The following is a 26,331-nucleotide window of genomic DNA, read 5'->3' on the forward strand; positions in this document are numbered from 1 at the left end:
AGCATTTGGTTTTGTAGCCGGCGGATGATTGCAATGGATTTTGTTCCCAAAACCAGCACTCTCTCCTAAACACCGAATGCACCATAGCAAAGAGGGTGAACTAGCTCAAGAGACACCAGACCTGAATGGGGACCTCTCTCACTTTCAGCTTTGTCTTTTGGCTCGAGATCAGAGAGATCAAAGCTAAAACAAGCTGCCAAAAAATGTATCCGCATGAATAGTATTAGGCCAAACTTTTCCAATCTGGTGGCGTGAACTCCTAAATCCATATTTAGGCCCCTAACTAAAAGTAGCTCAATTTTTCAAAGGGGGTAGGTGTCTGCAGCTTCCATTGATTTCAATAGGATTCTGAGGTAGTGGGGACTTCTTTAAAATCAAGGCACTTTTATTTAGGTGCCTACTTAGGTGAATACTCACTGATTAGTTCAGGAGTCTGTATTTTGTTCATTTTATTTTAAATGATGGACTTAGATGTAAAAAAAATCATAGCGAGTGAAATGAGAATAGTCACAGCAACATCATTAAATACTTTAAAAAGAAAATCCCGACAGACCTGGTTGTACAGAAAATGCAGATCAAAATTAAGAGGCTGAAATAAGCCAAAATGTTTTCATCGTTATATAGCGGCTGCTAAGAGACCCACTAGATTCCAATCTTCTGAAGCTACAGAGGAGAAAAGAACCATTCCTCTTTGTGAGTTTCTATAAAAAGAGAAAAATGGGGATCTAAAAAACTAATTTAAGAAGTGCAATGCTGAGATTTTTTTTAAAGCAATTACCTATCTATTACACGAATTGAACTGTTGGGTTTATTCTGAGTTAATCCAAACTCTTATTTTTACGGTGGGCCTGATCCAAAGTGCACTGAAATCAATAGGAATTTTTCCATTGACCTCAGTGTGTGTTGGATCTGGCTCTATAAAACCACTATCGCAGATTGTACAGCAATGCATCTTCCATAGGACTTGGTGTCTTGAGTTACAGGTATGGAGAAGAATATGGCAGGTAACATCACTTTGTTTTACTTAGTTTTATTCTCTTAGTATTTGGAGGGTGCATACAGGAATCCTTTAGGATGTTCTAAAAGACACTATGAAATGCAAAGTAGAATAATGGGATGGGGTAGTGGCGGAGAGGGGAAAAAATCCTAACAGATTAGTCTATTAGGCCCTGGAATAGTCTCCCAAAGAGAGTGATGTAAAAACCCCATTGTTTTAAGTCTTTTAAAATTAAATTGTACAAAGCTCTGGAAGCAGCCATGCTGCAGTGATAAGGATGGGTCTCGTGGGTTTATTCTATCTCCAATTTCGGTGGTGCTAAAGTGAACAGAGTAAACGTGTGTCTGTTAAGGGGAAAGCAGCACTGTGCATCTCCTTGTAAGACATGAATGACACAGGGCTGTCATGCCTGGTATACATTACTTCCTACGTTTTAAATTGCCTGCTGATGGGTAGAATTTACCCACCTATGCTAGATTCTTATATTGCATTCATCACAGTATCTGAGTGCTTAGAGGAATGGGAAATATTAGATGAAGCTACAGTTATCTCCATCTGCTCTATTTCCATGTTGCTATTATTTAAAGTATTGATCCCATAATTAAGGTCACACAAATAGCCGCAATAATTTTTTCCCCCTCCTGAACTGGTCATTGAGTGTTCACCGCAGCAGAAATGGCAAAGGGTATGGCTTCACTGCCCGCCGTATCCGCGGGTAGCAATCGATTTATCCGGGATCGATATATCGCGTCTCGTTAAGACGCGATATATCGATCCCCCAACGCGCTCACCGTCGACTCCGGAACTCCACCAGAGCGAGCGGCGGTAGCGCAGTCGACGGGGGAGCCGCGGCCATGGATCCCGCGCCATCTGGACCCCAGGTAACTCGATCCAAGATACTTCGACTAGCTGAAGTTGCGTATCTTGGATCGATCCCCCTCCCCCCCCCAGTGTAGACCAGCCCTTAAAGATTGTTCCATGGGCAAGAGGAAAACTAGCATGAATCCAATGCCAAGATTGTGAAATCAAGCACTGAAAGGTCAGGAAAGACGTTCCGTACAAAAGCTTCTCCTCCTGGGACATTAACACGTCCTGGAGTTGTAAGCGTTGTTGGACAGTCCTAGAAATGTAGGGCTGGAAGAGACCTCAAGAGGTATCTTGCCCATCTCTGCCCTGAGGCAGGATTATACCTAGACCACCCCGACAGGTGTTTGTTTAACCTGTGCTTAAAAAGCCTTCAAAGAAGGGGATTCCACAACCTCCCTAGGTAACCTGGTATTTGGCACATCTTTCCAAGTTTAGAATAAGGTAAAACACTTAACTGCATCCCATTCATCCAAACCAGCTTTAGTATGAGCAGAAACACCTAACAGAAAAGTCCATTGTGCATTGCATCCTCATTATTAGACGTTGTAGACCAAACAAAGCCTTAAGCCTATTATTCTGCTGAACATCCATGGGGGGAAAAAAATCTTTCTATGCTCATTAAGTTCTCCGCTTCTGAACTAGATTTCTTCAAAACTGGCTTATTTCTTAGATCTCCGTGAGATCTAGAAAACAAGCAATGTTTAAACAAAATTGCTTTAGCTATGGGTGAGTTCTTTGTGCACACGATTTCTGATCAGAACATAAGGGGAAACTGTACATTGGAAAGTTATACATTTAAAACATACATAGACTGAACGCCAATGTCCAGATGCTTTCCAAGAATTCACCTCCTGGAGTCATCAGAAGGTCCAACTCAAAAATAATTTGCCGACATTACGAACAAGTCCAGAGGTGCTGGAACAATTTGCATAGTGGGGGTGCCGAGAGCCATTGAACCAAACTGTAAAGCCTGTAGCTAATAGAAACCACTTCAAGCCAAGGGGTGCGGCAGCCCCCCTAGTTCCAGCATCTGTGTGAACTGTAAAAAGAGTGCTACCACTTCCCCTTTAACGCAATGAATTGACGGGGCTACAGAGCTGATGGCAAGATCAGAGCCCCAAGTCTGCAGCATTGAGGATATTTTTTCTCCAAGGAGGCATCTTATTACAAATAGGGGCCGTAGCTTCAAGCATGGTGACTAATTTCTTGCACCTAAAGCCACATTTTGGCACAGAAATAGGCAAACGGGGGCACCCAGCTTCTCTACTGGCAAGTGTCCATGTGCCCAATTCTGTATGGTGCTGATCATGGCAAGGAGTTCTCAACTCCCACCGAGATCAGGATGACTTCTCAGAGGATCAAACCCGAAGCTAACACTGAGGCATGATCTTCCATTTAAAAGGAGTCAAATACGCTGCAGCCACAAGTACTTTACAGACAGAATTAGCCACAACTTTTCTCATGCTGGATGCCAGCAGCCATATAGAACTGCGGGCTTTGAAAAGGTCTAGGCTTACCTATTTATGCAGTTTTGAAAACCCCACCTATCACTTTTCAGAAAAGTCATGTCATTAGCCTTTAAAATAAGCCCATTTTACAGAAACAAATGGAGTGGTAGGCTTCAGCCAGACAAACCTGTGCAAATAAGACTTGTGAACTGCCAGCCAGAAACATGGTGATGGGTTCTTTGATTTTTTTTTTTTTTTTGCATATAAACTGTCAGGTTACACATCTAAACTGCTTGTAAATTGACCGTCACTTGATTGCACAGTGCTTTAACGCTAATAAAAGCCACCGCTGTGAGCCAATGTCATATTTCAAGCCAAAAGGTGCAATAACATAGCTGGAGTCGACATGGCTTAGGTCGACTTATTGCGGTGTCCACATTGAGCTGGGTCGATGGGAGACGCTCTCCTGTCGACTTACCTTACTTCTCTCATTCCCGGTGGAATACCAGGGTCGACTGGAGAGCGCTCCGCTGTTGATTTAGCGGGTCTGCACTAGACCCACTAAATCGACCCCCAGTGCATCAATCGCTGCAGCGTCGACCCTGCGGCAGTGTAGACATAGGAACTTTACTTTGGATCCAAACTGAGGCTAATGCTTTTAACTTCCTTTGGTAGATAAGGAACTCTTGCTACTTTGACTAAGAGCTTTGAATAAGATTGTGACTATATGGACACATTTTCCCAATTATGTGGTTTCATTTTTAGGGTAAGAATAAGGAAAAAGAAAGGGAGGCATAACATATATATTTACACAAACCTACTGTATCTGTAAACACACGATTGAAATATTCAGTTGACAACTAGTGTGGTCAAAATAAGAGACTAGGTGTCAAGACAACACTTGGGCTCTAGTCCCAAGTAACTTGCCGTGCAGTATTGCCAACCTTAAGCATTTGAAAATCAGTTGTCGGGCCCCCAGAATCAGGAGATTGGCTTAAAAAATAATCAAGATTTTTAAAAATTATATTTGCAGGTTTCTTTTGATTTGCCTTGGACCACACTTTCACGTTTCTCTTTCTCTCGGAATACTAGAAACTTACTACTTTAAATGAAAGCGGAGATTCTCCCAGAGTCACATGCCTTCAGGAGCTGGGGCTTTGAGGAAAAATGCCATGTATCATAAGAGTCATGATAAAATTGCAAAGGCTGGCAAACCCTGGCTGGGTGACCTTGTGCAAGTTCTCATTCCTTTGTACCCCAGCATATAAATTTGTAAAATCAATATAATCAGAGCTCCCTACCGCATAAGGGTATTGTGAGGTTTGTGCAACATTTATGATACCCCTTGAGATCCTGGTATGACACTTAGAGTGAAAAAGATTCGCATTATAAATATACTTGTTATGATATTCCTTAATCATAGTTCTCAAAACTACTGGACAATATAATTAAGATGAAAATCTGCCTAATATTTTATTTACAAGAGACTATTGTACTGGACCTATATGCAAATAATTCAAAATTTCACACACTAAAATGCTTCAAGATCTCATTATTTTTTTCTTAAAATGAAAAATATTGTCATGGTTTTAAGAGACCTTGGAAATGAATGGGGGGGGGGGGGGGGAACAGGTGAGATGGTTATATCTAAATCATCAGCAAGAAGTTTGAATAGAATTTACAAAAATCTATGTAGAAATCTGTGTTTATTTTCTGTGGGTTTACACTTAGCTGAACAGATGAAGCTTAATTCTGGGATCATTCATGTCCGTGCAAACCGGGACAGTAACTCAGTTTAGGTCCCTGTAATTACACAGGTGTAAAAATATTGCAAGTAAATCAGATTGGAGTCCTTCAATGTCCAGAGCTGTCCTCAATAACACCTTTATTCCAGTATTTTAACAAAATCCTTTGAATTTCATTTTTATGATGCATGACCCTCACTCTCTCGGAAAGTTGAATGAGGAAAATGATGGTGTTGCAATATTTCAAATAGTTATTTATACTACATCCACTGCAAAAAAAGTTTCCTTAGACATTCAGCACATTCTCACAAGAGCAACAAAACTGATTGAAGACTTACTATTTATTATATGATGTGAATTTTGGACCATCTGGATCTTAAAGATTTAAGAAATAAAAGAAGAAATTGTGGAAAACGTCTTGCAAGAGTCATTTATTTACAGCTCCCTAGACATGTAATGCATTCAGCACCAAAGACGTACAAAACCTCATATCTGGGGTTAGAATGTGCTTTTTTGCATATATTTTGTCAGATAAGCATAAGCAGAGCGATTCGCTATTTGTCTCCCTGACTTAAAGTGTGGCTGTACCCTAAAAAAGGCAAAGCTAATAAAAAATGGGTGAATATTTCCATTTCTTGCCATCATTTTATTTTCAGTGCACCTTATTGATTGGCTGCAGTTGTGACAAAAGTGATATTAATATGGAGATACCATCTTTTATTTCAGTGGGCTTTGAATCAGGCCCAAACAGCTGACCCAAAATTTCAATTGCATTGAGCACTATATTAACAAATGGATTTTTCTGTGCCCTTTTAGTGAGGGATCCTGCATGATTATATGCATTGTTCATATGGAGCTAAATTTGCTCCATTTACTGCTAGCCCTGCAAACTCAACCTGGGATCTGAAAATCAAGCTGAGTTTTTCAGGCTCATGCATCATCCCTAGTAATAAAGATTCTGAAACTGGAACTCAGTTAAGAATTCTGTCGACAATGCACAAGCCAGGCTAGACTCCATCTCTGATGGCCGCAGAGGTTATGCTGCTAAAAAAAAAAATTTTTTTTAAATCCATCAATAGCTTATTTTTTGTCACTGCATTAAGCAAACATCGCTCTCCTCACACACCTGGAGCAGTTCTGTTGTGGAAGAAGGAGCACATTTTAGACTGTGACTCTTCTGATTGTAATTGCACTATAAACCCTGCCATCATTCTGTGCCTGGATCTCCCGTTGAAGTCGCTGGGCTTTTGCAAACTAATCAGTGGCAGGTGGCTAGGTTATCAGATACTGGAGTGAGGAGCATGGTATAAATACCCAGAGGATCTCATCCAATGGAATCTTTTCCCTGACTCCAGTGGGCTTTGGAACAGACAGAGATGACGGATCTAAGTTGAAGCTCCATTGAGTTCCATATTAACATTCATTTACCTGTGCCTTTAGTGACGTCCCCAACCTGAGGGATTGCGTAGGCTGCTCCTGGATTTCCCCCGTCGCAACAGGAGCCAAGAGTCCTTTGCTTTGCTGGGAGGTGGCTGGGTGTTTTTAATGATCATCCCCATTTGGCTAGGAGGCTGCAGCCTTTCCCCCCAGGGGCCCAAGAATATTATACTTCAGTGCAATCTACACACAGGCTACCTTTGAAGAGCGCTAGGAACATCCAGCTGGCGTAGATTGTGCCCGATTGCTCCTGCTTGTGCTCCATAAAGCGCTTTCACAGTTAGCACTGGCGTTTACAATTCTGCAAACTGCACTTTGCTCTGAGGTGCAACCCAACCTGTTAATTTTGAACCTAGAAAGACCTAAGTGTGTTTTGGTCCTGGTTAACCTCCTCTCCTTACCAAGGAACACACCTGAGATGCTTTCACCACTAATGAAACACTAGTCCACCTATGGCTCTGGAATGATTTCTGCCATTGCTCCATTAGCATCAAAATGTAACCTTTTATCACTCATTAAATAAGCATTACCATGGCACACATCACTGTAGTATCTGAGGAGCTGGCAAATATCAAATGGATTAAACCCCGCAGCACCACCGTGAGGTGGGGAAGTATTGATTATACCCTTTGATAGAAGGGAAACTGAGGCATAGAAGCGAAGTGACTGCTCCAAGACCCCCATACAGCTCAGATCGCTCAACTCAGAGCACTGTGCCTTAATCACAAGACCATCCTTCCCATCTAACTTTAGGATGTGTGATAAGGTTTCTCCTTCCGCAGGGCTTATCTGCATGAGGAAACGGACCAGAAAAGCAGTTGCAGAATAGCTCCCAATGGGGACGTTCTATTCCGGAATAAAAATCACACTGTTCTAGAATAATTAGTTGTTTCCAAAGTGGAGTAATTATTTCCGAACAGAGCGACTTTTATATCAGAATAGAGGGTCCACACAAGGAGCTTGTTCTGCAATAGCTTTTTCGGTCAATTTCCCTGTGTAGACAAGACCTCAGACTTTTGCTTGAGGTTCGAATGGGAAAATAAATTGGATTCGCAGGCTGGAAGGAGTATTTTTTTTTAATGGACTTTGCTTTGTCAGTTTCATGTAAATTATATTTAAATATGGATTGCTCACTTAGACTACAATGGAGGCACTTTAATCAAATGACAAATTAAAGCAAGCATACAAAATATTCCTACACTCAGATTTTTCAGTGCTGTAATAAATCTTTAGTTCTAGCTTTTCTTCACGCTATCAGGAACATCTCCGTGAGAATGTGTGTATTTACCAATATACAATATATTGATGAAGTGTATATTTACATTTTTAAATAGATATTTTATTTTTTATTTAAAAAAAACCCAGGAAGTTACTAAAAAACAAAAAATTGCAAAACCAACAACCCAGAACAGAACTCTTTAACCAGGACGCAAGACATTTGTGTGTTTCTTTTGCACATTTTGTACTTAGGACAGAATTATGCCCCTGGATACCTGCATCAAATGCCTACCCAGCATAGATTGGAAACTTTGGCCCTGGCGTATTGAACAAATATTTAGGGCCATAGTGTCAGGCTAGTGTAAATCAGTGTAGCTCTGCTTACATCCCCTCAGACTCTGGCCCTACCAAAGCTCCCCATTCACACAAGCATATGGGCTACATCCTCAACTGGTGTAAACAGAACCACACTGATTTACACCAGCTCAGGATCTGGCTCTCCACACCCCAGGGAAGCTATGTTAAACCATACGGGCGGGGGACTGGACTCGATGACCTCTCGAGGTCCCTTCCAGTCCTAGAATCTATGAATCTATGAATACCACTTATTGTAATAGTCGCTCACCCACCATTCCCACTCACACCGGTAGTTCCATTGACTTGAGAAGGGATGATCTGCATGAGCAAGGGATGCTTGGGTAAGTAATGGTTGAAGGATCAGGCCAACCAAAAGCATAAACTTAGGGCCCAATCCTGCAAAGCATCAACCCCAGCTGAAATCACTGAGCTGAGAGCAATGAGCACCTTGCAATCCTCGGTTAGCTAGAGAGTTGGACCAGGCCCGATGGAAGTAAATGGCAGCCTTTCCTTGACAACATCTTTTTTACTAATCCCTGCTACTCTGCACAGCCCCATTGAAACCCACTGTTCCCTGCAGTATGTGCTACACAGAGCAGTAGGACACACTTTTAAATCCCAACCCTGAAATCCAATGGCTGTTCTGGATGCTCAAGTAGGGTGACCAGATGTCCCGATTTTATAGGGACAGTCCCGATTTTTGGGTCTTTTTCTTATATAGGCTCCTATTACGCCCCACCCTCTGTCCCGATTTTTCACATTTGCTGTCTGGTCACCCTATGCCCAAGGAATGCATAGCTGGGCCCAATACTGTTTACACTCATTGCAGACAACTAATTTGTAAGAACTCCCCCGCTCCGGTCCCTATTTCCTTTCTCCATGACTCAGACCCCACTTGGCATCTGGGGCATGCACACACAGGAGTTGCATAGGAAAGGAAAGCTACACCCGATTATTTAGGAGACGATGAAGGTCCAAGCCCCATTTAATCAATGACAGCTTAGGATCTGCTCCTTTGCTGCCCGGCGTTAATTTACACAACGTAACACCTAATCAAACTCTGCTTTTATTCTCCAATTGGCTGTGGTTATTATCCAAACCCTCCAGCCAGAGAGAGACATAAAAGATGCATTTGCAGATTTTGAAAATTAAAGCCATCTATACAGCCGGTGGGGAGGATCAGCTTATTTGGTTGCTTAATGAAATATAAAGATTATTTTAACCAATGTAAGCACAATTCGACAGCTTGTGAAACCCAGCGGTGGCTTGATGAATGGCCTTCTCAGTTTACAAAAAAATTGCTGTATGGGGTCTTTTAAATATTTAATTTATTCCGTTTCGGAATGTGCATAGAGGTAAATGACAACGAAAGCGGGTCTATGTGCGAGCTCAGTTAACTCACGTCTGCTAGATTAAATAGTCTATGAACATAGAACACCGATATCCTGGCCGGCTCTTTCATATTATTCTGTCTACCACTCTGTATTTACTGTGCACGGTAACAAAGAAGTTACATCTGTCATCTGCCAATGCAGTATTCCAGACAGTTGTTGAGAAAACTGGAACATCTAGTGACTGGTTTCACGTTACTTTAACTATTTGTAAATCTCCTTTTTCAAATGTATGCCTTTTCTTCCAGGCCAGCAAGAAGAGTTTTTAACACAGAGGAAAGCCTTCTAACAACCAAATAAATATAAATCTTACCAAAGAAAATGCTTTCCCATTGGAAAAAGTGGGCCTTTATGGAGTCTCACATAAGAATGGCCATACTGGGTCAGACCAATGGTCCATTTAGCCCAGTATCCTGCCTTCCGACAGTGACCAATGCCAGGTGCTTCAGAGGGAATGAACAGAACAGGCAGCCATCAAGTGATCCATCCCCTGTCGTTCACTCCCAGCTTCTGGCAAACAGAGGCTATGGACAGTCAGAGCATGGGGTTGAATCCCTGCCCATCTTGGCTAATTGCCATTGATGAACCTGTTCTCCATGAATAATCCTCTCTGATCATTCTATCTTGCAGGGGGAATTTCCATTTCAGTAACAGTTTCCAAACACGCCAGTTTATTTGGGATTCTAAGTTACAGCCAAAGGTGTACAAACTGCATTAGAAAATAAACTGATCCAAGCTCTGGTTCTGAAAACCGCCTATGCAGATGATAAACCTGGCTCACAGTTGTTTGTAAATACAGGTCTAGATGTTAAGTTGGATGAGCAAATGCAGAAGCTGCCCAAGGTCAGATCCCACAGCCGGTGCAAATTGTCTTGGTTCCACGGACTTCAGTGGAGCTACCCGGCTTATTATTTATTTTCACTCCAACTAAGAATCTGACCCAAACACTCAATGATGCTGCTGCTACCTACACCAGACTCGGGTTCTGGAGTTCTTGACAATCTGGCCCTATGTTCACTAGTGCACACTACTAGAAAATTTCCCCATATACAGAAGACCAGCAAAAGGCTTCTGCACTGTTTAAGTCCCACTTAAGCTCTATTTTGATGGCTTAAAATAGCACATAGGTTTTGTGTGCGCTGTCTCTGCAAGAGAGAAATTTTCCCTGTAGCATGAGTGATGTGGGAGATATGCTGAGTTGCCAGCTAGTTTTCTTCAAATATAAGACTGAAGAAGCGCTTTGAAGTGAATTTAGAACTGCTCAATATGAAGGCTCTAACAACACAAGCTGAAGCTAGATACAGGATATGGCCAGTCTTGGATCAGGTGTCCATGGAGTAACACATCTAGCATATTAGAAAGGCCTTTCCTTCAACGGAGACAACATGGCTGGAGCTTTGTGGAAAACAGGCATATTTCCAGTCTACCTATCGTTAATCCTGTCTGTCCTGATTCAGTTTGTCTCATGACTCCACAAAATTACTCCATCACTGTATAAGGCCTCAAGAATGTTTCGGACCTATGGAAATATCTCTGTGGTAAGGAACATTCCCTGCATTGCCGCAGCGAAAGAATTAGATAGCTGAATAGGTCTTTGATTCTAGTCATGAGTGAAAGACTCCTAGTTTGCTCAGTAGGTGAGATCCCATAAACATCCTACCCTGTTGCAAACTCCCATAGAAAGCAATACAACTTCTGGTTCCAGATGCACAAAAGTTCCATGGATATCTTATGAAGTCCTTGTATGTTTGGGTATAGATTTGCATTCCAGAAGTCCTCAGTCAATGAGACCTTTGACTGCGGATTCGCATGCTCCTGTGTATTGAGATTCTTTCCTTGGTGGTGTAAATCTTGTACGTGGAAAAATGAAAACTTGTTAGGGATAAAGGTGAAATTTAGAGAAACAAGTTGTTGTTCTTTGAATAATGGTGGTTAATTTATTTGACATAACAGATCTATGCAAAGATAAGATTTGGGCTCAATTTTTGCCTTCAGATAAAGACCTCAAACTTCTGCTGAGGTCAATGAGACTTGAGCATGACCTCCAGCACCTGATGTTAGCTCCACGGTTTTCTCTCTCAGGCAGCCACTATTTTAACCTGGTAAATAACCAAAACAGAACTGTCCCAGCCTCTTTCTCTTATCGTAGTTTGTCCATCCTCATTTGGTGAGTGCTATTTCATCTCCATTTAACACCTTCTGTTAGAGGAACTCAAATTCCTTTACAGACATGAGTTAATTCAACCTCCCAACACTGCCGTGAGACTGGTATTAGCCCCATTTTACAGATGGAGAAACTAAGGCACAGCAAGGTAAAGTGACTTTTTTTGAGGTTGCCCAGTGAGTAAATAGCAGAAAAAAACAGGGGAGGGGGTTTGGATAGTCTACAAACCGTGTCCTTGGTATTGGGGAAAATGAGTCACTCCAAATGCCAGATACACTCAATTATCAGCAATTTCACCACAAGTTTCTCTCTCTCACACACACACACACACACTTTTTTTGCCTTTCATTTAAATGTCACTTGGAAAAGTTCTTTTTATTTCCTAATACTATTTTGGGGGATACATTCACATGCTGGTTCCTAAGGCAGCAGGTAGGCCTCAGGGGTGGTATCATGTTGTTTTCATTGCTGACTTTAACCTCCGTATCACTGTCTCAGGTCCCGAAGCTCACCGCAGTTCGAGGGTCTTGCCATTCATTCAGTGAGCTTTGGATCAGGACCCATGAGCATTATTTTTATTTCACATCAAAGCTTCCAAGGATCTAACTAATCAGACCTTTCAGAGAGGCCAGCAGGGACCACAGAGATCGTGTAGTCTGACCACCTGTGTAGCAGGCCACAGAACTTCCCCTAAATAACTCCTTTTATATTGTAATGAATGAGTTTCTAACCAGGCCTTTTCTGCTTGGTTGTTTTTAGGTGTATGCCACCATGCAGCACTATGGAGTGAACGGTTACTCTCTTCACGCCATGAATTCTCTGAGTGCCATGTACAACCTTCACCAGCAGGCGGCGCAACAAGCCCAGCACGCCCCTGACTACAGACCCTCGGTGCACGCCCTCACGCTGGCAGAGAGACTGGCTGGTAAGAACAATTTATGGATTTTTTGCATTGAGCTGGACACGCGGCCTAGGCTCACGCTGAGCGAGACTCTGCCGCTGTGTGGAATCCTACACAGGCCTGAATGTTCTATAGCAAACTCATTAGATCCCCATGGACAAACGTGGCTGGATCAGAGATACCTGGGTAGTCAACTCACCCCCATGCATAGATACAAACAAACTACTAGGCTCCCCCGAAAGACCCACTAAGTCCTTCGGGTGAAATTAACCCTGGGCAGAGGGCCAGTGCCCCATCTATATCCTATTTCAGAGCTGAAGTGGGATTGGAGTGGTGCATTGATCTTGTACCAGCCCTCAGCACTGGGGTGAATTTCCCCAGATGGGCTTAGACCAGTGGTTCCCAGACTTGTTCCGTCGCTTGTGTAGGGAAAGCCCCTGGCAGGCCGGGCCGGTTTGTTTACCTGCCGCGTCCGCAGGTCCAGCCGATCGCAGCTCCCACTGGCCGCGGTTCGCTGCTCCAGGCCAACGGGGGCTTCTGGAAGCGGCGGCCAGTACATCCCTCGGCCCGCGCCCTTCCAGCAGCTCCCATTGGCCTGGAGCAGCGAACCGTGGCCACTAGGAGCCGCGATCGGCGAACTTGTGGACGGGGCAGGTAAACAAACCGGTCCAGCCCTCCAGGGGCTTTCTCTACACAAGCGGCGGAACAAGTTTGGGAACCACTGGCTTAGATACTTGCTTATTCTCTACACTTGAAGCCCTTGTCCCACTGAAGGCTTGCTCTCCTGCAGACCCTCTTCTCCCATCGGCACTTCTTACGTTGGATCCCTCCAGAGCATCCCTTGCCCGATCTGTCACCCTGGGGTTTGGCACATCTACGTCAGAGTGTAACAGCTTTGGAAAAGGGACCATGTCACCATCTCGCCTTTGTAAAGCGCTGCATCCATTGACAGCACTGTAGAAATACTGAAAGGAGAGCTAAGCAGTGCAAGACACCCCACTTATTGGCTTGTCAGGACGACGGTCGGGAGGCGTGGGTCAAAGTTAGCAGGGGCAGCAGACAAGCAAGCCAGGGACTGTGTAGTGTGTGCACAAGGCAGGCTCTGACTCGTTGGAGGTCACTCACTTGCGACTGCAATATAAATGATGGACAGAAATAATAATGCCCTGATGTGGCGGTAGCTAGGGGGCCCTGCCCTGAAGAGGTCACAATCTAACTGGTTTGGCCTGGAAAGGCAGATCTTGCTGAGCAGCAGCTGAAGGGCAATTGCATCCCAACCTGTGTTGCAAGAGTGTATGAAAAGTTAGTTGCTAAGATGTAAGTAAAACTAGGCAATCTCCAGCCGACTGTCAGAACTCACTGATAAACTAGGATTGGATGAAGATGAATCTCAAGAGCTTTGGATAAGCATCTGGGTGTTTCCCTGGTCCTTGAGCGTATAAATGAGGGATAGATATCTCATGGAGGTGGTGTGGTCTAGTGAATAGGGCAGGGGTTCTGAAACTGTGGGTCAGGACACCAAAGTGGGGTCACCAGGGCTGATGTTAGACTTCCTGGGGCCCGGGACCAAAGCCCGAGCCCTACTGCCTGGGGCCAAAGCCCAAAGGCTTCAGCTCTGGGGGGCGGTGGGGCTCAGGTTTCAGGCCCCCCTCCTGGGGCAGAAGCCCTTGGGCTTTGGCTTTGGCCCCGCCCATCCGGAGAGATGGGGCTCAGGCTTTGGCCCTGCCAGGCAGGGCTCGGATTTTGGCCCCCCAGCCCGGGGCGGTGGGGCTCAAGTGGCCTCAGGCTTTGGGCCCCTTGGGGTTGTGTAGAAATTGTTGTTCTCGAAAGAGGGTCGTGGTCAGGGCCGGCTCCAGGCACCAGCATTCCAAGCAGGTGCTTGGGGCGGCAATCTGCAAGGGGCGGCAGTCCGTGTGTTTTTGCGCCCCAAGCAGCGCGCCAAATTGCCGCCGCGGACGGTGGGGGAGATCCGTGTGCCGTTGGGGTGGCACGCGCGTTTCCGCGGCGGCGGCATTTGCCCACAGCTTTTATGTTCAGCTGCCAGCGGTGGTAATTCGGCGGCTTCTGTCTTCCGGCTGAAGACAGAAGCTGCCGCCGAATTGCCGCAGCCGCGGAAACGTACGTGCCGCTCTAACAGCACACGGACTGCCCCCGCCGTCCGCGGCGGCAATTCAGCGCGCTGCTTGGGGTGGCAAAAACAGTAGAGCCGGCCCTGGTCGTGGTGCAAGGAAGTTTGAGTACCCCTGGAATAGGGCAAGGGGTGAAAGTAATATTAAATGCTTACTGGTACGGGGACCTGGCTCCGAGCCCCTGGAAGGGGCGGGGCCTCATGCAGAAGGGGCAGGGCTGGGGGTCAGCCTCCCCCAACCAGCCCATCCACGTTGCCTGGGGCTCCAGCGGCAATTTAAAAGGGCCCGGGGCTCCAGCCACTGCCATGGTAGTGGCCGTCGGGAGCTCTGGGCCCTTTTAAATCCGCGGCCCCGGGGCAGCTGCCCCTTTTATCCCCCCGTCGACGGCCTGGGGGTGGAGCGGGTAAAAGGGGCAGTGACGTTAATGTTGGCTGGGTACAAGTCGGTACCGGCTTCTTACCGGTACACCGTACCGGCCCACTTTCACCCCTGAATAGGGCAAAGGATTGGGAGTCAGGAGGCCTGATTCCGTGACCTTGGGCAAGTCACCTTCCCTTTTGTGGGCCTGTTTCACCTCTTACCCTTTGTCTATTTAGCTTGTAAGCTGTTGGAGACAGGGACTGTTTCACTAGGTGTTTATATAGCACATAGTGAACTTGGGGGCCTCAAGATGCTACTGTAATACACAGAATAAGGATCTCTTGGAAGGCTTCTGATCAGGAAATCCCAAGAAAACAGCTGAGCTCATGTGCTGTGGTTTTACATTTCTGGCCCTAGCCATAAACAACCAGGAAAACACAGGGGTGGCTGAAAACAGTGGGGGCCGGGGGAAGCTTTTCAGACTCCTTTCACTACTATTCAGAGCAAAGATTCAAGTTGGTTTCTGGCTACTTATTTTATCTTAACCTTTTTTTAACAAAGAGAACCAATCTGGATAATTTCAGTAAATTAGTCAAACTGTCCTCTTCTGATCCAAATATACCTTCCACCAATCTGGCAAGCAGCAAAGGGGACCTGGCTTCAGTTTACACTGAAGCAAGCAGGCTCCTAACGTGATTACTTACCGCATTTTGTTACCGCGGAATATCTTTTAGTGCATGGTTATAGATCACGCTTGCCTTCCAGGGACAGTCGGAATAAGCCAGCACAAAAGCAAACAACCTTAAATTGGAAAACAGAGGTTTCAGATTGTAACGGCAAAGCCTCACCTGCAATTCATAATCTCCTTCTTGAACTGAACCTGAAAACATAGTTAAAGCATTGAAATAATTGTTGTCTAGATCCTTGTCAGCAGCCAAATTAAATATTTGAGCCACCACTTCTGAGAAACTGGCAGGTTTAACCTCCACTGTGGAATGTTGGGAATATTCCAGCCGGTAGATGTTAAACCACGATCTCTCCTTGGTTTTGATACTTGATGTATTAAAGTTAGATGCCATGGGACTTTAGACAATATTTTAGGGATCTCTTGTCCTGAAAGAATATTCCTTTCCTTAGGAAAGCAGCCAGGCAGCATTGTGAGCTATTTCTGAATTCATAAAGGATACTTCCTGCCTTCTCCTACAAAAGTGGCTGTGTTACCGGTATCTAATAACTCATTGCTTTCTTGAATGCAGAGGTCTCTTTGTTTTGTATTCTTCTGGAAACTTTTAGCCTGACTGAGCATTCCCTGGGTCACCAAAACCACTCGTACTTTGGCAATAGTGTGGGGCAGCATCATGGAATTTGGCCTAGAATGAAACAGCTGGAAGTTTGGAACTGGAATATTCAAATAGCACAAAGCTGATTTGACACGCTCGTTAGCGAACATATTTGGAACCAAACTGTGTGGTTCTGGGATTGGCCTGACAGCCGGCTTTGTTTTATTGTTTACGTTCATGCCATGGGACTTGCAACAAAAGCTTACATAAATAGCAATGCCCGCAAAACAAGAGCCTGACTCTGGCCATGTAAAATTAGGTTTGCTTTCTAGTGTGTCCATTCCCTCTGTCTGGACGATCGCATTCTTAGCTGTATTAAAAATGATGCCATAGACTCTTAAAGCTGGAATTTAAACAGGAAAAAAAATATCAAATGCATTTCGCATTCGGGCTCTTTGTTTACTTCTTTTGCACTTCATCTTAGACCGTGAATCGCTACAGCTCAGATTCCCATGCGCTACCGCAGTGTTGGGTTGGGTTCACAATATTGCAGAATTTAAAATAAAAACAGCCTATTTTCATTGATTTTTTCAAAAACCAACCCTAAAAACAGGTCTACTCCTAGTAGGTTTCGTAACCCCCTCTTGTTTATTGTGAGCTTTTAGTGGCAAAATCGGGAGGCCTGATTTTTTGCATCCCCAATTTTGTGGGCACAAATAAACTGAAGACATAATTTGTATCTTTGAGACACCTAACTAGCTCATCTGCCCGGAAAGGAAGGGCGGTCAGTGACTAGGGCTCCGGACCGATACTCAGGAGAGTTGGTTCTGTCACTGAACTTCAGCAAGTCACTTCAGTTTCCCCTCCCATTCTTTGTGTGTCTTGTCTATTTAAAAAGTAAGGCCTTCAGGACCAGGTCTGTCTCTCTCTATCTCTCTATACAGTTACTCTAGATAGTCATCTAAAACTTGGATGCTAAAAAGGAGACCAGGTTATAAAAGTTAAGCCCCTTTTGTCCTTGAAATTGTCTAGCAAACTGTCAGCCTTCTATAAACAACCACTAAAATCTCGAATTTGGGTCACACCTAAGTTGGCATGGGATCCCTTTAAGATCCATCTTTTGCATCGAGTCCAATTAGCTGGGTTAGATCTTCCCCATCAGCACCCTGTTGGTCTTGTATGTCCACTGTGACGTAGACTCATAGGACTGGAAGGGACCTCGTGAGGTCATCTAGTCCAGTCCCCTGCACTCATGGTAGGACTAAGTAATTATCTAGACCATCCCTGAAAGGTGTTTGTCTAACCTGCTCTTAAAAATCTCCAATGATGGAGATTCTACAACCTCCCTGGGCAATTTATTCCAGTGCTTAACCACCCTGACAGATAGGAAGTTTTTCCTAATGTCCAACATAAACCACCCTTTCTGCAATTTAAGTCCACTGCTTCTTGTCCTATCCTCAGACGTTAAGGTTTTCTCCCTCCTCCTTATAACAACCTTTTATGTACTTAAAAACTGTTATGTCCCCTCTCTGTCTTCTCTTCTCCAGACTAAACAAACCCAATTTTTTCAATCTTCCCTCATAGGTCATGTTTTCTAGACCTTTAATTATTTTTGTTGCTCTTCTTTGGACTTTCTCCAATTTGTCCCCATCTTTCTTGAAATGTGGCACCCAGAACTGGACACAATACTCCAGTTGAGGCCTAATCAGCGCGGAGTAAAGCAGAAGAATTACTTCTTGTGTCTTGCTTACAACACTTCTGCTAATACATCCCTGAACTATGTTTGCTTTTTTTGCAACAATGTTACACTATGACACCCAGATCCCTTTCCACCGTACTCCTTCCTAGGCAGTCATTTCCCATTTTGTATGTGTGCAACTGATTGTTCCTTCCTAAGTGGAGTACTTTGCATTTGTCCTTATTGAATTTCATCCTATTTATCTAGACCAGGGGTTGGCAACCTCTGACACGCGACTCACCAGGGTAAGAGCCCTGGCGGGCCGGGCCAGTTTGTTTACCTGCCACGTCCGCAGGTTCGGCCAGCACATCCCTTGGCCCGTGCCGCTTCCCGCAGCCCCCATTGGCCTGGAGCAGCAAACCGCAGCCAGTGGGAGCCGCGATCGGCCGAACCTGCGGACGTGGCAGGTAAACAAACTGGCCTGGCCCGCCAGGGCGCTTACCCTGGTGAGCCGCGTGCCAGAGGTTGCCGACCCCCCGCTTTAGACCATTTCTCCAGTTTGTCCAGATCATTTTGAATTTTAATCCTATCCTCCAAAGCACTTGCAACCCCTCCCAGCTTGGTATCGTTCACAAACTTGATAAGTGTACTCTCTATGCCATTATCTAAATCATTGATGAAGATATTGAACAGAACAGAACCCAGAACTGATCCCTGTGGGACCCCACTCGATATGCCCTTCCTGCTTGAGTGTGAACCACTAATAACTACTCTCTGGGAACAGTTTTCCAACCAGTTCTGCACCCACCTTATAGTAATTCCATCTAGGTTGCATTTCCCTAGTTTATGAGAAGGTCACGTGAGACAGTATCAAAAGACTTACTAAAGTCAAGATATACCACATCTACCGCGTCCCCTCTATCCACAAGACTTGTTACCCTGCCAAAGAACATGGGTTGATGTGGGGAGAATTGAGAGGACGGGAATGTATAGGCCTACTTTCACTAAAGCATCCCTATTTAGAAAAGCACTTAAGCCTGTGCATTGAAATCAATGGGACTTAAGCATATGTGTACGTGTTTTCCTGAATCAGGGCCCATGACCTTAAAGTCTGTCTCTCGAACTTAGTGTTTTGAGGACTGTGATAAGCTATAGGAGACACACAACAGGAGCCAAAGTGACCTCTAATCCTGACAGCAATGTGCCTTCTAAGAGTTGGACCCCAAAAAACCCCCAAAACAAAACCAAACCAGAGGCAGCTGTTTTATGAGTTACACGTTCTCACCCCATTAATTGACACAGAGCCTGACTGCAGAATTGAAGCTAGTTGGACTTCAATGAGAACAAGATCAGGGCCACTGGGAGAACTGCTCCACCTTTAGGCCACAATCCCCACCTCCTTGTTTGGTGCAGGTGCCAGGGGCCTTATTTCAGATGTCAACATGCAAATTCCAATAATTAAATTGGCCACTTTTCTTGTCTTCCAACGGCTGTACATTTCAAGACATCATTTTGGAGGCCCGTTATGGATCCCAGCATCGCAAACAGAGGAGAAGCCGCACAGCCTTCACTGCCCAACAACTGGAAGCCCTGGAGAAGACTTTCCAGAAGACTCACTATCCAGATGTGGTGATGCGGGAACGGCTGGCCATGTGCACCAACCTACCGGAAGCCAGAGTACAGGTATCCGCGTTCTACCTTGCTTGCTCCAATAGGGCTATTTAAGAGATATACGAAGAGGGCCCACTGGGTTGGCTTGATCTGTAGTTCTTTCAAAATGCTTTCATAGTAACCAAAGAAGGAGGGTTTTCTCTGCAGCAAAAAATGGACTTAAATCTTTGCTTCAGACTGAGGGAGCTGCAACAGAAACTGAATCCACACACACATTTTTGAGGGTTTGTGTTGTCTGAGGGTAGCCCTGGCTTTCATTTGTGATTCCAACTCTCTTTGGGGGGAAATCTTAGAAATGGCCACAAAAGTCTACTTATTTATTTATTTACTTATATGACTGTTTCTCTGGCATCCTCGGAGGCCTAGAAGCACAAGTAATTCCAGCTGTTCCCTCCCAACAATGTCAATATTTATAACGTCTCAGACCATCTGGTCCAACAGTTTCTGTTCTCCTCCAGTGAAACAAATAAGTAGAGCTGGTCGGGAATTTTTTCACAAAACTTTTTGCAGTGTAAAATGCCAATTCATCAGAACTGAAATTATTTGGAGGAGGTGGTTGGTTTTTGTGGAGTTTCTCAGTTTGAATTTAAAAAAAAAGCTTTAAAATTGTCAAAATGGGACATTTTCAAAACAACAAAACATTAAAAAGTTCTGGGTTTTGGATCAACATTACTCTTGTTGAGAAACTTGCATTTTAAAAAAGGAAACTAGAAAGGACAAAATCAAAACAAAAACAGAATTGTCAAAAGAAAACCTCATTTTGATTGACCTAAGCTGAATTTATTTTTTGTTCGTGAAAATTTGAGATTGACTTTTTGTCACAATTTGAGGTGAAAATATTCTTTGAACTCTCAAATTCTTGTGGGATGGGAAAACCATTTCTCACCTAGCCCTACAAATACTAATGTGCTGCATGACTTACTGATATTATGAGTGCCTGCTCAGTATGGGTTTAAGGCGCTACATAGCAGGCCAGCCTTAACTGAGAAAAATGGGAAGGGGACATGAGATTTCAATCTAGCAGAAAAAGATATAACATGATCCAAGGCTGGAAGTTGAAGGTAGACGCTGTCCGACTAAATAAGGCGTAAATTCTTGATGGTAAGAGTAATTAACCATTGGAACACTTTACCAAAAGTTGTGGTGGATTCACTATCATTGATTTTTAAACTAAGATTGGATGTTTTTCTCAAAGATCTGCTCTAGGAATTATTTAGGTGAAGTTCTGCAGCCTGTGCTATACATGAGATCAGACTAGATGATCACAATGGTCCCTTCGGGCTTTGGAATCTACGAATTACAATCTTGAGCCGGTTGTCTCCTTCCGAATTTATTCCCAAATTGAGTTACATTGGGATAGTATGTTGAAAAGGACACACCCACACCCACACACACTTAGTATTAGCAATTGGATATTTTCCTGTAACTTAAGAGTAAGAACCTTTGACTTTGCTCCTAAGGGTTACTGGTTCAATTCCCACCAAGGAAACTTCCTTCACCACCTGGCCTGGCATATTGGAGTCAAATGTCCTATGATACCAGATACTACCTTGTTGTACAGCTTTAAAGGATTAGCCCAAATATCTTAATGAGAGACATTGCATCACACAGACGATACATATTTGGCCCAGCAAGGGTACGAACCACTCAAGACCTGGTTCCCAGTACCGTCACGAAACAACACAATACCACAACAGAGCTGCATTCATCACAGAGAGGGCTTGTATACAACATACATAACGAAGTCAGTTAAATTGCAAAATTTATCTTCTTGTTTTGTGGTAGCAATGAGCCCTGGTCTACAGTGGAGGGTGGGGATCGACCTAAGATACGCAACTTCAGCTACGAGAATAGTGTAGCTGAAGTCGACATATTTAGGTCGACTTACCGCAGCGTGTGCACGGTGCTGAGTCGACTGCTGCTGCTCCCCCGTCGACTCCGCTTGCACCTCTTGTGGCGGTGGAGTACCGGAGTCGATGGGAGAGCACTCGGGGATCGATTCATCATGTCTACACTAGACGCGATAAATCGATCCCCGATAGATCGATCACTACCCGCCAATCCAGCGGGTAGTGTAGACATACCCTTAGAGTCCACATTCAGGGATCAAGGTATTACTGCTAGTTACTATGCACGGACGCGCACACACATACTTCATGCCCCAAACAGCTTACAGTCTAGAGACTCTAGAGTATTCTAGTGTACAGAGCACTGAGACTCAGGACATGTGGGTTCTATTCCCAGCTCTGCCACTGGCCAGTCAGGTGACCTTGGGAAAGTCACTTCCCCCCTCTGTGCCTCAGTTTCCCCATCTGTAAAATGGGGATAAAGCTATAGACCTCCACTGTAAAGAGCTCTGAGATCTACTGAAATGAAAAGCACTACAGAAGACGTTGTTATTATTTAGGTCCATTCAACTAATCATTCAAGTCAAATAATCTAAAGTGTTGGCAGTAATTAACGCATATGTATGTCCTCTATAATATGACTTATTCTGACTGTGTTTCTATATGGTTTTGGTACAAATTAATGTGATATAGGCTGTTTTTTAGAAAGCTAGCAGAACATTGTACTCTCTACCTATTTAACTCAGGTCTGTTGGTGACCGAGATGGTTTAATACATCACTTAGGATTTTTTTTTTTTTTTTTCTTGACAGAGCTGTGTTTTCTTAAAGAACCAGCGTTAAGTCTGGGGATTTTAAAAGCATCTAAGGGAGTTAGGCACCCAAATTCCATTGACATGCAGTGGCATTTGGGTGCCTACATAGACTGGGATTTTGACGAGAACCCAAGGTATTTGACTTTTTGATTTTTGCATTAATCGGGGTTTTTATCCTGTCTCCCTGTGGTATAAAGGTTTGGTTTAAGAACCGAAGAGCCAAATTCCGGAAGAAACAGCGCAGCCTTCAGAAGGAGCAGCTGCAGAAGCAGAAGGACTCAGAAGGGAGCCACAGCGAGGGGAAGACGGAAGCTCTGGTGCTGGAAAGCCAGACGTCCGCCCCTGACGGAGACAAGCCACAGAGCCAGCCGAGCGAAGCCAGCACGGAGCTCAGCCTCGCCTTGTCGGAGCAGTCGGCCAGCGAGTCCGCAACAGAGGACCAGACGGACAGAGAGGAGGACTTTAAGAACCCCTTGGAGGAGTCCAAAGCAGACAAAGGTCCCGGCGCTGAGAGCAAGGCTCTGAACGGCAAGAGAGCCAGTCCAAAAGCAGGTGAGGGTCAATGCGCGTGTGGAGGCCAGATTGGGAGCCAGAGGCTGAGCATTGGCTAATACAGTATGATATGCCCTAGATCATTGGCTTCTCCCAGCCTGGAAGGGGGAGGTCACAATCCCCTGGGAGGGAAGCAAACTGGTCCAGGTGCGTGATGAGCATTCTTCCTTTCTTTATGGCTAGACGGGATGCAGGGAGGTCCCCTGTTGTAACATGGGGTCCCAGCGCAGAGAGGGCTGAGATCCCCCTGTTAGATTAGATGAGCACAGAAGAACACTGCTCAGTGACAGCATGCCGTTCACAGGCATACTGGGCACACACTTCCCCAATGGATAAGAGTCTAAATGCCCTCTGGGGAACACACACTTGCTAAAAAACCTGGCTCCCTCTCACAAGCCAGGTCCTCCAGGCACTTTAATGAGGTAGTTGCCAGTTGCATGTGACCCAGTCGGGCAAACATGACCAACAAGTTTAGCACAGAAATAGTTCAGAGTGTGGAATCAGAATCTCCTCTCCTGATGGACTGTAATGGCTTGCAAAGGGTCCGAAAGGGGTCAAATCCTAGCCCTCCAAGAGCTTGTTGTGAATATACCACAAAACCTGCAAGACAGACAACCAGGCCTATTCTCTCCACAGAAGACAGTGGCAGGTTTGCTCAGGCCTGGCCAATGCATTTCCCCACTAAACACAGAACAAATACATCCATCCTACTTGCGTGTAAGCCCTCTCAAGAATGAAGTGGAAGGCCACAGGGATACAGAGATGGCCCTTACCGGGGAACGTAGAAATTGGCAGACTGTATCCAACTAGTGGGCCATCTAATCTTGACTCTGATGGTGGCCAGCTATAAAAGAATCTGCCCATGGCAAGTTAATATATGGAGATATATCTATCTCATAGAACTGGAAGGGATCCTGAAAGGTCATTGAGTCCAGCCCCCTGCCTTTACTAGCAGGACCAAGTACTGATTTTTGCCCCAGATCCCTAAGTGGCCACCTCAAGGATTGAACTCACAACCCTGAGTTTAGCAGGCCCATGCTCAAACCACTGAGCTATTACTCCGGATCTTCATGACAGCAAGGAGCTTTACCTTCCGTAAGCTGGAGCTGCGCTCCCTGCCAGGCCCGAAGCCTACGCTCCATGGCGGCATGTCCATGGCTGTTAAAGCCGTATCTGCACAGGAACAAGGAGAGGTGTCAGCGAGCAGCTCAGAGCTGGGCTAGAATCGCTCCCACCCAGGAACAATATGCCAGGGAAGGGAGGGCCTCGGTTTCCCTGTGGGACACTAGTGTCCATCAGTTACAGACTGGCTTATAACATGAAGCATGAGAGTTTATGCCTCTTCCAAATTATTTATTATTATTTATTATTATTGCTTTTAAATGTTCAGTCCTTTTGGGACTCCTGTTTCTCTCTCGGCTTCAGATATATCTTGTGGCAATGAGTTCCCCAGGCCAATTTGTGCCTTCTGTGGAAAAAGTATTTCCTTTTTGGTCAGATTTAAATTGGTCACTTTTCAATTTCCTTGAATGACATCCCCCAACCCCGCACCCCTCCCCCATTCTTGTATTTTGAGAAAAGGTGGCTCGAATCTGGAGTGGTGCCATTTGGATGAGTTTTATAGGGCCCCAATCTTGCTTGCTTGGGTTTCTCCACCATGGACTCAGCAAACAAGATCTCCTCTGAACAGCCAGTATGGAAAGATCAGTTCTGCATTCTGGTTCTGTTTGGGTCTTCACAATAATAGCCCCACTCTGTCGCTTTCCATGGCCTTGTCTGAGCCTTGCTTGGAAAGGATCAGGGGAGGCAGTTACAGGAACGCTGGTCCAGATAATTCATTCATCAACACCCTTGCTGCAATTTGGCTTCTGGTTAATTAGCACTCAAATGTGCAAGGTGATTTGCATACTCCGTCCATGCTCCGGAGAACTTAGTCTGTATAAAAGGTCCCCGGCACCCCTCTCCTTCCTCCTTCTCTGTAAATCAGCTGCCTTCCTCAGCCACCACCCTCCTTAGGGAGATCGTTCTATTCAGCGGCCACATATGTCTAACCCCCCTCCCTACATCTTGTCTTCTAACGCAGACTCTCCCATCAGTGCCACGGTGACGCCTTCCTCCAGCAGCGGCATGTCTCAGACTCACTCCTACTCCTCCTCGCCTCTGAGCCTCTTCCGTCTCCAGGAGCAATTTCGCCAGCACATGGCCGCCACTAACAACTTGGTCCATTACTCCTCCTTTGAAATGGGGACCCCAACTGCCATGCCCTACTTGGGCATGAATGTCAACATGGCGCCCCTCAGCTCTCTCCATTGTCAGTCGTATTACCAGTCGCTCTCCCACGCCCAGCAGGTCTGGTCTTCACCCATCTTGCAGGCGTCTAGCTCCCTCCCTACCCTGAACAGTAAAACGACAAGTATTGAGAATCTAAGGCTCCGGGCAAAGCAGCACGCCGCCTCCCTCGGACTCGACACCTTACCAAACTGACCGCAAGGCAGCAGGGGAACCCCCACCCTACCGTCGGCCGCAAGAGAAGGCACCTTCCGCTGGCACTAAACGTGTGGCTCTTTTGAAAATGCACAGCTCTCCTCTCCACCTGGATCAAGGTGCTCCCTTTCGGGGGATACTTTCAATCCTTTACTTCTTCACTAGCTCCATTTTCATGTCAGGTACTGCTACTGGCCCCACTTCCACTGAAGTATTTAATAAGGAAGGAAAGAGGGCATGTATTCTATGTTAAAAAAACTCTCCTGAGGACCGAGGAGTTAAAACTGTAATGTCCAGAAAGATCCCTCTTTCGTTGATACTGTGATAATGTGCCGACTGTGATTTTTGTTTTGTTTTGTGCTCTGGAAAACCTAGTCCCCTAGTACTGTATATAGATTCTATTGTTGAAAACATCCTTCATTTGTGTGTTGCTGTCTGTGTTGCCTTATGCAGAATTATGGAGCATTTTCTCTCTTTCCTCCCTCCCCCTTTCTTTCAGATTTATACTTGTAGTAGCTAGAATCAAAATTACAATCCAAAAAAACCCCACAAGCTCTGAGCGGGAGGTGCTTCTTTGGCCAGAGTTCTGATTGAGTCTAGCAAGAGGAATTCAGAGAAAAGATTCTGAATGCCATTATCATATCTTCTCCAGTTCTCCGTTAAAACCAATCCTGCAAACGCCAGGGAATGATGTAAAGGGTTGTTTCCTGTTAAAGCACTTCCCGTCGGTAGGAACTTTTTTTTTTTTTTTTAAAGCACTTCTTCGAAGACCGAGGACAAAGAATTTGCCACCGGGCTCTGCTGGTTAGAGAGCGAGGAAAAATGAAAGCACTAGATTTTTGTCAAATTCACAAGACTTTCACGGAGGTTGCTGCATCTTTGTTCTTCACTGAAGTGTACACTCTGCTATTTATAAATGATGTGTAAAAAAGCATTTTGGTCTAACTTGGACAACAAAGAACAATAAAAAGTTGGTATGAACTCCTGCTGCG

At 45.0% G+C, this 26,331-nt stretch overlaps 1 protein-coding gene across 2 annotated transcripts; it reads left to right on the forward strand.

The window, feature by feature from the left end:
• The first annotated feature begins 12,395 nt into the window (after positions 1 to 12,395).
• DMBX1 (diencephalon/mesencephalon homeobox 1) lies at positions 12,396 to 25,339 on the forward strand. Of its 2 annotated transcripts, none has more exons than XM_024194301.1 (4): positions 12,396 to 12,549; positions 19,477 to 19,655; positions 22,501 to 22,855; positions 24,939 to 25,339. In XM_024194301.1, exons 1-4 carry the CDS (start codon positions 12,396 to 12,398, stop codon positions 25,337 to 25,339), a joined length of 1,089 nt encoding a protein of 362 aa, XP_024050069.1. The 2 variants fall into 2 exon arrangements, with proteins under 2 accessions (XP_024050069.1, XP_024050068.1); XM_024194300.1 differs by having other exon boundaries at positions 12,396 to 12,547; positions 19,460 to 19,655.
• Positions 25,340 to 26,331: the final 992 nt, after the last annotated feature.

This window comes from Terrapene carolina, unplaced genomic scaffold (assembly GCF_002925995.2).
Source record: "Terrapene carolina triunguis isolate 2854851 unplaced genomic scaffold, T_m_triunguis-2.0 Scaffold110, whole genome shotgun sequence".
Taxonomy (NCBI): domain Eukaryota; kingdom Metazoa; phylum Chordata; order Testudines; family Emydidae; genus Terrapene; species Terrapene triunguis.